Here is a 12,970-nt window from a genome sequence, read left to right on the forward strand (position 1 = left end):
ACTTACAAGGCTCTCTCCCAGTCTACTGCCCCTTACATCTCTAACCTCCTCTCCATTCACACTCCCGCCCGCTCCCTGCACTCGGCCAATGATCACCGCCTCTTCTCCACTCTGATCACCTCTTCCCACTCTAGAATCCAAGACTTCTCCCGCGCTGCCCCACTTCACCGGAACGACCTCTCACGCTCCATCCGCCTCTCACCCAATCTGTGCTCCTTCAAGCGGGCACTTAAAACTCACCTGTTCCTTAAGGCCTACCAACCATCCACTTAACCTCTCACCTCTTCTGTTTCTCCCTGGACCTTTTTTTCTCTCCCCTATGCTTCACTGGCTCCCTTCTGTGCCTATTTTGTTTACCCTCCCTTAGGATGTAAGCTCGTATGAGCAGGGCTCCTCTTCCCTCCTGTCTCCATACCTGTTCTTCCGCTCCATCTCTACTGTATTTTCCTGCCTGGAGTTTCTGGAATACTGGTACTTTGTGTTTATTGTTCTGTACTGTTTTTACCCTGTATAGTCTATTGTTTGTACCGTGTACGGCGCTGCGGAAACCTTGTGGCGCCTAACAAATAAACGATAATAATAATAATCTAGGCTTCCATAATATGACTAATGATGCTGACTTTGTAAAAAATACACCTGTTGAGAAGACAATGTATTGCTTGGCTGTTTGTACACCTAGATAGCAATGGCATTAATGACAAATATAGAAAAATGTGTTTTGAAAAGTATTTCCTGGGTAATACACCTATATGAGCAATGACAAATTATTTAAGTTCTGAATGATATAAAGTAGGTGGGTGAAGATATAGGCAATTTTATTAGACTCCAATAGACCGTGAGTTACTATAGGCAGGGCCTACAGAACATGGTCAGCCCGGTAAGTGAGGCAGGAGGGTGCCATACTTCCCAGAGTGCTCCACCAGCCCACCTGAGGCGCCTTCTCCCTTAACCTTCAAGTCCTCTCTCTGAACAGAGCGGGGATTGGAATAGGTGCTCGGTGCAGGGGAGCAGAACCAGGCTTCGCTGCACGTGCGCAAATTGCCGGCAGAGGGGTCCTGGAAATGCCAGCACCAGCCCTGACTATGGAGCTAGATAAGTAGAAACAGTGGAGCTGAAGATTACAATAGTCAGAGACCCAAGCTACTGATGTGAATCACAGCTCACATCTCAAGACACAGTCACAATCATAAATCGTCATCATCAACATTTATTTATATAGAGCACGCAGATTCTGAAGCGCTTTACAATTGGGAACAACCAGTAATAGAACAATACTGGGTAATACGGACAGACAGAGAGGTAAGAGGGCTCTGCTCACAAGCTGACAATCTATGAGATAATTAGTAGCATTCACAAGCGACTTCTCCTAGTGACATTTGTTGATCCATGCCGATTGTCTTCTTTACTTTCAATGCCCTGAGATTTGCCTGTAAATCATTTAGTGAAATCTGGGTGAATCTGGACGATCTGCAGTCTCTGATGTCGCTGTGTCCTGCACAGCACATCACGGTACATTCTATCCAGTAACCAGTAGAGAGCAGGCGAGTTTTACAAAGTTTAGATTTTTTTTTCTCTTTTCCAGGATTTCTTGAAACTTGATCCTTCAGAAGCCTCACTTCATGCTTTGGAAAATACAAATCAGCAGTCCACATTCCTAACTACCTTTTTTTTTACATCATCCTTTTACTGACAGCACGCTGGGACTTTTCTCCTTTAACATACTGTCTTGGGGTAAGGCTCCATTAGGGGACCCCAGCCTGCTCCCGAAATGAAGTTCTGGGTCATTTTCATCCTGATTCTTGTCCACGAAGCACTACAAAATGGTGAGTTATTTCACTGACTGTGATTAGTGCACCAGGAGCACCTTGTAGTCTAACAGTGCAGCCTTTAGGAACTCGCAGCCTGTGGGACTGGGGGAACTGCAATTGGGATAATCCTGTCAGGAAGCAAAGATAAATATATGAAATCACTGACTGAGAATGTGTTCTCTGGAATCCCCACGGCTGATGTACCTATGTATATGTCTGCATATTTGTTATATTAGATATGGATACAATTTTTATTGTTAGGTGTGATACAAGTTTATACTGTAAACCAAATGTCAGACAACGGGTACATTTGCTATTAATGTTTGTTTATTTTTCTGTTAATCACTGTTGTTAATCCACCAAGTTTCAGAGGGTAGAAGGACAGTGGACACAATAAATACACCTGTCCTTCTCACTGCATGTTATGTGTCTGCTTTTGTATTAGGTCTTTTTCTTTGCAGAATTTGCTATTTTCTTTCAAATACAAGGACAAAATTGTAATTTATAATAAATGACATAGGGGGTTATTTATCAAATAGCGCTGATATGATTATTTTATTTATATTTATGAAATATGACCGCTAGTTATCAATGTAATGCAAGTGGTGGTCAGCACCAGTGGTAGTCATCTTAAAAACAGTGACTTACGTTTACCCATTTCTGATATAAGGAGAGCCCGACAATTTAAAATGACGTCACTTTGAACCATCAATCATATTTGACAACTCTCCCAGAATATCCGGAAGACTCATGACTTCGGGTAGGTCTTCCGGACCCCTGGGATAGTAGACTTTCTCCCGCACCCTTTCCACTTCCTATTGAAGAGCATCCATGCGCCAATTTACAATTTGTGTGTTGCCATAACTGTGTGTTTGCGTAATTAGAAAATATTGATACCGGCATTTAGATTATCCACTATGTGGATTTTAAGTTCCATACTAAATTCGGTTTAGCTATTTATCAGTGGAGAATGCAGATTATTTATTGTAATTCCTAATGTGTACAATTTGCCAAAAACACACATCACAGAGACAATAAGGGACAACAAGATAATAAGCTGTGGGTGAAACAGTCACATAAATGGATTTGGGTAAAGCCTATATCTGGCATAGGATCAGAAAGCTAATCATCTAAAACCAGAGATATGACATGCACATGTTAAGGCTCCAGGCTCCATAGGAAGGTGCATGTTGCATACTTGTATTTGTTATATTACATGCACAAGGGATACATCTGAGCTAATTACAACGTAGCCTTGCAACATGTGCATTTCATAGGCGTCCGGTTTGAACTGACTGATCTAGCTAACCTACACACTAATATAGGATTGCCAGTTGTTCTTAAATTCTAAGATCAATTCTATGTTTGAAAGATTTGTCACAGGAAATTGTTCTTCTAAATATCTATATTGAACACTAATCAAGTGGATGGTACACTTCATCCTTATAAGATAGAATTCAATGCAACAACAACAAAACAAAAATAGTTTTACAAATCAGATTTTTGTGCAAACTTCTACACTCACACACTGACACCAGCAACCTCCAAGTTGAGAACAGAGTCAAGATCAAAATCAATGTTTCCTAAAAGATTTTCAATGGGTCTCTGAGCGCCACTGTTTTAAAAAGCTGGAAACCGGTTTGAGAATCTTGGGTCCAAAAGTCTTGAACAACCAAAATATTGCTTTTTAGGCTATGAAAACATAGTTGGGAGGCGGAAGCATTACACTGATGAGGTATTGCCATGGTACCATCAAAAAATTACTGAGCACATTTCTTAACTGAAGAACTCAAAGAGATCCTTCAGACCACAGTCCGCATAGCGGTCCAATAAGTTTCAAAACTGTTGAAATGATTATACTCCAATGTCAGCATATAAATGAATAGGTGTAACCCTTTAGATTGACATATCTTCACAGAATATTTCTCTTCTAATTCAGAAAATTACAAATTTATGTGTGTCTAAAATGTCAATTTCCAAAGACGATAACCAGCAGACCTCCCTCTAGCACATGTCAACATTTATTAAATGTTTAGTAAACATGTCATTATGGGGATTGTAGTGCATCAGCAACAGAGGGACCCTGGAAATTTTACTCAAATGTTGGCAAAAATGTTAATCAGAGCTGATGCTGCCATTAAGTGAACGTAGGCAGCTGCCCATGACACCAATAGTTAGGGGGCACCTAAACCACTGAATGACATAATGTCAGTCACTCAGAGATTGAATGACCCCCTGCAATGCACACGCATGAAGCACTGGTCACTGGCTTGAAGGAGAAGCAGCCAGCAGTGTCTTCCATGTGAAGCCATCGACTGCTGCTCCTCAGTGTCTGTGTTAACCTGAGAGTGTGGCCCTTGGCTATGAAGTCACAACCAAGTCTGAGGAGCCGAGGATGCTTCCATGGTAAGAATCAGTGGTAGTGGGGGTCCTGCGTCTGAAGGGAGGGGTGACCACTTCGGGCCCTCCCATGACCACCTGGGGCCCTCCATGCATAGCGCCAGCCCTCACGCTAATTTGTAATATGCGCAGAACTGAGATGCATTTGCATAATAGATGTTTAGTGTCCACATCATGCAACAAGTGAGTTTTGGATTAAAGCCTAGGCTGATTTATGACACCAAACACATGCTACAAAAGTATTTTTTTTCATGCTGGATATTGGATCATGTGTGTTTGATGTACAACCTACTGCCCCCAAAACCAACATTGCTATGTGACTTGATCATATAGGCCAACTTTTTCCCAAATTGCATAATGTGGCTCCAGACCACATGAACGAAACTCCTATTGTCCCACAGTTTGTAAGCTTGCAAGCAGAGCCTTCTTACCTTTCTGTTTGTGGCAGGGGTGTAGCATGGCATCGGCAGGTCCATAGCAAAATATGGGCCCCGCAATGCTACTGTACCCTCTCTGCTGAGCATGCGCCGGTCCGATCAGGGCTCTACTGTGCATGTCCTGGACCTGCACAGACACAGTCCTTTATTCGTTTTTATTTAAGTGTATCAGGAGTTTGAATAATGAAAAAATAAACTTTGTAAATCAAAGGCGTTTTCCACTTTAAAATACATATATTTTTATTGCCTCCGTCTTTAGAATAGTACGGGGGCTGGATTCCCAACCAAGACCTAATGATTATGACATGTGGGCAGCAGATGACAAGCTGTATATATGTACTTGTACCTTGCGCAATACAACAAATGGAAAATTATTATAAGAATATTCTAAGGAAGGGATGGAATTAATAGATTTTATTTGGAAGCAAATGACACTGTTGGAAAAAAAGTTTTTTTCTTTTTTCAAATAAAATAACTAGGAAACATGAGCTATACACATGACCTAAGAGAAATGGACCTGTCACCTACACATTAAGTATATATATATGAAATGATAACATGCTGTATAAACTATATATTTTCCACATTAACTTGCTGTTACTGAGATTTCAGTGCATGTTATATTCACAACTTGAGAGGATGACAGGAGCTATTACTGGATGACTATCAAGGATCTATGACAGTTCATCCAAATCCCATGTCGTCATACTCTAAAGGGATATCAGCTATATATGGATAGTGTTCAGTAGATACACTGTATAAAGATTGTAAGGCATATTTTTCACTACTTTTCCTAGCTAACATACCCAGCAGCTATAAATAAAAAGTTAGCTTTATAAATTACTTCAACCTTTTATTATTATTATTATTATTATTATTATTACCATTTATTTATATAGCGTCACTAATTCCGCAGCGCAGTACAGAGAAACTCACTCACATCAGTCTCTGCCCCAGGCATTAAGTATTAAGTAGTGTTTAAATTACAGACTCTTTGTCAGATGCTTTGTATTGGGAAATAGCGTGAGACTATAAATTGAAGTCTGACTTGTGGGGCAGATATATTTTTTCATGATTTAGAATTGTTGAACCCATCTACTCTGCCATACAAGAACGTTAGCAGATGTAGACATCCCAGTGACCATGTGGTAGAAAGCTGTAAGCAACTGTTCCCAGGGTACTACAGATAGTGTTTGACAGCAGATGATAAAGCATGTATTACAGATGATGAAGTATGTACTAATGAAGGGTGCCAGACTCTATCTAGCAATTAAAAGATGAACCTTACTGCACTTTGGTAGGAAGAGTAGGACAGGTACAAAACCAAGATTAATTTCAGATAACCTCAAAGGGGAATACTTCTGGGAGGCAGTTGTGCCAATGTCTGTTCTGGCGTTCTTCACTACATCATGCCCAATTAATGGGGTTGTCAACTTTTTGATGAGCCTCATTAATATAACCTGCCTCTGTGAAGTAGCTTGTTTCTTGCTGTAACACACTGCATGTATTCCAATCCATTTAGTGCTCTTCATAAGAGTTTTATGTAGCTGTGATGAGAAGACTGACGGGGGGAGTCCACCAGCTTTGTAAGCACACAATGCAATCCAGATCCTGGATTTAGGTAAGAGGGACCCCTATTTGCTACATGGGGTGGTTATATTAAATGGGTCTAAAAGTGAACAAACTCTTTGATTATTGAAAATACATAATTTACATCAACTAATTAGCTCTGGTTAATGCAATAAAAAAATAAGTGAGAAATAGCAGACCAGGCAAACATATCCCTGCTGCAATGGGGTGTGCTGATATTGTATGTCTGATATTCACTGTGAATCAAATGTAGCAGAAATGTCAGCTTTAAACAAATGGTAATAGGTTCTTAATTGAATCTGGCACATAACCTCAATGGAATATATAATTAAGGTCATGGCCAAAAGTTTTGAGAATGACACAAGTATTGGTTTTCACATAGTTTGCTGCCTTATTGTTTTTAGACCTTTTTGTCAGATGTTGCTATGGTATACTGAAGTAAAAGTACAAGCATTTCATAAGTGTCAAAGGCTTTTATTGACAATTACATTAAGTTTATGCAAAGAGTCAATATTTGCAGTGTTGACCCTTCTTTTTGAAGAACTCTTCAGTTTGTCCTGGCATGCTGTCAATCAACTTCTGGGCCACATACTGACTGATGGCCGCCCATTCTTGCCTAATCAATGCTTGGAGTTTGTAAGAAATTGTGGGTTTTTGTTTGTCCACCCGCCTCTTGAGAATTGACCACAAGGTCTCAAAGGGATTAATTTCTGGGGAGTTTTCTGGCCATGGACCCAAAATTTCAATGTTTTGATCCACAAGCTACTTAGTTATCACTTTTGCCTTATGGCAAGGTGCTCCATCATGCTGGAAAAGGTATTGTTCATCACCAAACTGTTCTTGGATGGATTGGGAGAAGTTGCTCTTGAAGGGTGTTTTGGTACTATTTTTTATTCATGGTTGTGTTCTTAGACAAAATTGTGAGTGAGCCCACTCCCTTGGCTGAGAAGCAACCCCACACATGAATGGTCTCAGGATGCTTTACTGTTTGCATGACACGTGACTGATGGAAGCGCTCACCTTTCCTTCTCCGGACAAGCGTTTTTCCAGATGCCCCAAACAATCTGAAAGGTGAATCATCACAGAAAATGACTTTACCCCAGTCCTCAGCAGTCCAATCCCTGTACCTTTTGCAGAATATCAGTCTGTCCCTGATGTTTTTCCTGTAGAGAAGTGGCTTTTTTGCTGGCCTTTTTGACACCAGGCCATCCTCCAAAAGTCTTTGGGCTAGATTTACTAAGCTGCGGGTTTGAAAAAGTGTGGATGTTGCCTATAGCAACCAATCAGATTCTAGCTGTCATTTATTTAGTTCTTTCTACAGAATGACAGCTAGAATCTGATTGGTTGCTATTAGCAACATCTCCAATTTTTCAAACTCGCAGTTTAGTAAATATACCCCTTTGCCTCACTGTGCGTGCAGATGCACTCACACCTGCCTGCTGCCATTCCTGAGCAAGCGCTGCACTGTTTTATCATTAATGCTTTTATTAACAGTTGACATTAATGCAATATTTTTTTTATTTTCTGTTCTTTTGCAAATTTATAATCCACATAGATATTGAGCGTCTTGTGTAGTAGAGCACACCAAACCAGCCCTCAATTTCAAAAGCACACGTATCTTGAGATCCGTGCCTTGATTAATTTGGGCATAGAATATTTAACACACGTTACGCCCAGAATATGTGCCTTGATGAATCAGACCCAAAGGGTCAAAATTCCAGCAAAGTTTACCTAAATTTTAAGCTAAACTCATTTAACCAGGGGTCTAGTGCCCAACAATAACATTCTACTTAAAGGAAAAATAAAGACTCCATAATGGAAAGACACACAGTATTAAACACTACATGACAGACAGACAGACATTGGTGGGCTACACCTATATATAAATGAGGTAGAGTTTGGCATAACAAAATGTATAAGTTTGTCATGATACAGAAAAAAAGCAAAAAAAAACATGCCTCACACCTGCCAACATCCCCAATTGGAATCAGGACACATTAGGCCTCTTCCACATGAGACCCAAGGTTTCCCAAACTGTGTCCAATTCAGATATCACTCATTCCTAATTGGCTATGTCCCTTTGGCCATCAAACCTGGGATGTCTCACATAAATCAGGACTAACGGCAAGTATGCATAGATTATAGATTAAGTACACGTTCTTCATCTTGGTTTAGAAAATATGACATGACAGGTGCACTTCAAAATGAACTTAGTGATGTGCCTACTTTCTCTTGTGGTCTGTCCCCATACTTCTACATCTGCAGACAGGAATTAACATGAACATAAGTCATACCTCCCAACAGTCCCCACTTAGGTGGGACAGTCCCTATTTGAGCCACACTGGGAAGGTTGAGAAGTATATCCCGCACACTGCAGCGATGAACAGGTGCAGTATGTATCCACCACCGGAGCCTGCGCCATTCAAGGATTGTATTTAAGGATGTTGGGGGTTGCCAAGCACATGAAAGCACAAGACATTTCCGGGGGATGCGGTCACAGCCCATGACGTGAGTGCGCACATTGATCCCAATTAGCCAACTTTATAGTTGGGAGACATGTAAATTACTAACATTTAAATAATAAACAGAGCAGACAAGCAGAACGTAAACATATATATATATATATATATATATATATATATATATATATATATATATATACACAATCTACCAAGCAAGAAGTGTGTACTTTAAATTGCTATTATATACCAAAAAGAGCAAACCAGCAACAAAATAAATACAAATGAAGGGATGGGGTTAAGGTAAGGAGTGAAAATGGGAATTTATGGCTACAGACTGGCTGCATTCATACCAATCTGTAAACAGGAAATGTGCTTTTTAGAGGAGGACATATTTACATAACTTGTTCTAAACTACATGGTGTATGTATTCCAATGTATGATACAGATTTTACTTTACCTAGCCCTGCTGAAGTCACAAAATACCAAAATACCAAATAACATGTTTACCTTGGGCTTGAACTGGCTATTAAAGATAACCTGTCATTTTGAATTAAGGTCCTTTTTGCATAGTGCATTAGAATCAAGTCCCCCACTGAAATAAAATTTCCCCCGCACAATATATCCAAATGCCAAATCTTAGCTGCAACTATGATCTCATGCTCGCATGCAGGAGACTGCAACCTAAAGCTTCGCCTGGAAGGGAACAGGTGTCTCCATAGTTTACATTTTGCATTTGCCTATAGTGCAGACAGAACAATCTGCATCTTGGATGGAGGAAGCAGTGTGGTGATCACTGTGTGTTCAAACACTGGGAGAGGAGTCATAAGAGGGTGAAATAATGATGAAATCTATTATGTTCACCACACGTGATGGCAAGTTAGTCACACCCTCAGAAGGCCAGAAAGTACAACACAGCAAACAGTCCAGAATATGGAGCAAAATACAGCAGATACACAATTGCACAGGAGCCAAAGACACAGAAGTGTAGATAAACTCAAACCTAGAAGAAATAAAATAAAGTACCCAGGCTTCAGAATAACAAGGTGGCAGGCTTGCATGAAGATGAAGCTGTCTCTGAGAATCAGGTTTGGACAGGGCCATCTTTTCAATTGGGCACGATGGGAAGCTGCCCAGGGGCCTCACGGGCAAGGGGGGCCCATGAGAATAAATAATCCTGCAAAAGAAAAAAACCTGCAAAAAAAACCTTCAAGGGTCACTGATCAAGTACATCTATCTATCTCTATCTATATCTGTATCTGTATACATCTATATATCTATATCCATATCTAGGGGCCCCGGTGCACTGCTTTGCCCGGCGGCCCATAATGTTGTTAAGATGGCCCTGGGTTTGGATCAGTGGTCGAAGTGAAAATTTACTAGTGGCGGTATGGAGACTTAGAAGTGGTGGTATGGAGATTCAGTAGTGGCGGTATGGAGATTTAGAAGTAGTGGTATGGAGATTTAGTAGTGGTGGTATGGATATTTAGTAGTGGTGATATGCAGATTTACTAGTGGTGGCATGGAGATTTAGAAGTGGTGGCATGGAGATTTAGAAGTGGTGGTATGGAGATTTAGAAGTGGCGGTATGGAAATTTAGTAGTGGCCTTATGGAGATTTAGTAGTGGCGGTATGGAGATTTAGTAGTGGCCTTATGGAGATTTAGTAGTGGCGGTATGGAGATTTAGTAGTGGCGGTATGGAGATTTAGAAGTGGTGGTATGGAGATTTAGTAGTGGCCTTATGGAGATTTAGTAGTGGCGGTATGGAGATTTAGAAGTGGTGGTATGGAGATTTAGTAGTGGCCTTATGGAGATTTAGTAGTGGTGGTATACAGATTTAGAAGTGGTGGTATGGAGATTTAGTAGTGGTGATATGGAGATTTAGTAGTGGTGGTATGCAGATTTACTAGTGGTGGTATGGAGATTTAGTAGTGGTGATATGCAGATTTACTAGTGGTGGCATGGAGATTTAGAAGTGGGGGTATGGAGATTTAGAAGTGGTGGTATGGAGATTTAGAAGTGGTGGTATGGAGATTCAGTAGTGGCGGTATGGAGATTTAGAAGTAGTGGTATGGAGATTTAGTAGTGGTGGTATGGATATTTAGTAGTGGTGATATGCAGATTTACTAGTGGTGGCATGGAGATTTAGAAGTGGTGGTATGGAGATTTAGAAGTGGTGGCATGGAGATTTAGAAGTGGTGGTATGGAGATTTAGAAGTGGCGGTATGGAAATTTAGTAGTGGCCTTATGGAGATTTAGTAGTGGCGGTATGGAGATTTAGTAGTGGCCTTATGGAGATTTAGTAGTGGCGGTATGGAGATTTAGTAGTGGCGGTATGGAGATTTAGTAGTGGCGGTATGGAGATTTAGTAGTGGCGGTATGGAGATTTAGAAGTGGTGGTATGGAGATTTAGTAGTGGCCTTATGGAGATTTAGTAGTGGCGGTATGGAGATTTAGAAGTGGTGGTATAAAGATTTAGTAGTGGCCTTATGGAGATTTAGTAGTGGTGGTATACAGATTTAGAAGTGGTGGTATGGAGATTTAGTAGTGGTGATATGGAGATTTAGTAGTGGTGGTATGCAGATTTACTAGTGGTGGTATGGAGATTTAGTAGTGGTGATATGCAGATTTACTAGTGGTGGCATTGAGATTTAGAAGTGGGGGTATGGAGATTTAGAAGTGGTGGTATGGAGATTTAGAAGTGGTGGTATGGAGATTTAGTAGTGGTGGTATGGAGATTTAGTAGTGGTGGTATGGAGATTTAGTAGTGGTGATATGGAGATGAAGTAGTGGTGGTATGGAGATTTAGTAGTGGTGATATGCAGATTTACTAGTGGTGGTATGGAGATTTAGTAGTGGTGGTATGCAGATTTAGTAGAGGTGGTATGGAGATTTAGAAGTGGTGGTATGGAGATTTAGAAGTGGCGGTATGGAGATTTAGAAGTGGTGGTATGGAGATTTAGTAGTGGCCTTATGGAGATTTAGTAGTGGCCTTATGGAGATTTAGTAGCGGTGGTATGGAGATTTAGAAGCGGCGGTATGGAGATTTAGAAGTGGCCTTATGGAGATTTAGTAGTGGCGGTATGGAGATTTAGAAGTGGTGGTATGGAGATTTAGTAGTGGTGGTATACAGATTTAGAAGTGGTGGTATGGAGATTTAGTAGTGGTGGTATGGAGATTTAGTAGTGGTGGTATGGAGATTTAGTAGAGGTGGTATGGAGATTTAGAAGTGGTGGTATGGAGATTTAGAAGTGGTGGTATGGAGATTTAGTAGTGGTGGTATGGAGATTTAGTAGTGGTGGTATGCAGATTTACTAGTGGTGGTATGGAGATTTAGTAGTGGTGATATGCAGATTTACTAGTGGTGGCATGGAGATTTAGAAGTGGCGGTATGGAGATTTAGAAGTGGTGGTATGGAGATTTAGAAGTGGTGGTATGGAGATTTAGTAGTGGTGGTATGGAGATTTAGTAGTGGTGATATGGAGATTTAGTAGTGGTGATATGCAGATTTACTAGTGGTGATATGGAGATTTAGTAGTGGTGGTATGGAGATTTAGTAGTGGTGATATGCAGATTTACTAGTGGTGGTATGGAGATTTAGTAGTGGTGGTATGCAGATTTAGTAGAGGTGGTATGGAGATTTAGAAGTGGTGGTATGGAGATTTAGAAGTGGCGGTATGGAGATTTAGAAGTGGTGGTATGGAGATTTAGTAGTGGCCTTATGGAGATTTAGTAGTGGCGGTATGGAGATTTAGAAGCGGCAGTATGGAGATTTAAAAGTGGCCTTATGGAGATTTAGTAGTGGCGGTATGGAGATTTAGAAGTGGTGGTATGGAGATTTAGTAGTGGCCTTATGGAGATTTAGTAGTGGTGGTATACAGATTTAGAAGTGGTGGTATGGAGATTTAGTAGTGGTGGTATGGAGATTTAGTAGAGGTGGTATGGAGATTTAGAAGTGGTGGTATGGAGATTTAGAAGTGGTGGTATGGAGATTTAGAAGTGGTGGTATGGAGATTTAGTAGTGGTGATATGCAGATTTACTAGTGGTGGCATGGAGATTTAGAAATGGCGGTATGGAGATTTAGAAGTGGTGGTATGGAGATTTAGAAGTGGTGGCATGGAGATTTAGTAGTGGTAGTATGAAGATTTAGTAGTGGTGATATGGAGATTTAGTAGTGGTGGTATGGAGATTTAGAAGTGGTGGTATGGAGATTTAGTAGTGGCCTTATGGAGATTTAGTAGTGGTGGTATACAGATTAAGAAGTGGTGGTATGG

At 40.6% G+C, this 12,970-nt stretch overlaps 1 protein-coding gene across 1 annotated transcript in view; it reads left to right on the top strand.

The window, feature by feature from the left end:
- The first annotated feature begins 1,581 nt into the window (after positions 1–1,581).
- Positions 1,582–12,970, top strand: part of PDGFRL (platelet derived growth factor receptor like) — a 97,826-nt gene continuing 86,437 nt past the window's right edge. The window contains exon 1 of the mRNA XM_075196441.1: positions 1,582–1,823. Within this exon, the coding sequence (XP_075052542.1) occupies positions 1,769–1,823 (55 nt within the window). The 5' untranslated portion in view covers positions 1,582–1,768. The remainder of the gene's footprint in view (positions 1,824–12,970) is intronic.

The sequence above is a fragment of the Mixophyes fleayi genome, chromosome 1, assembly GCF_038048845.1.
Source record: "Mixophyes fleayi isolate aMixFle1 chromosome 1, aMixFle1.hap1, whole genome shotgun sequence".
Lineage (NCBI taxonomy): Eukaryota > Metazoa > Chordata > Amphibia > Anura > Limnodynastidae > Mixophyes > Mixophyes fleayi.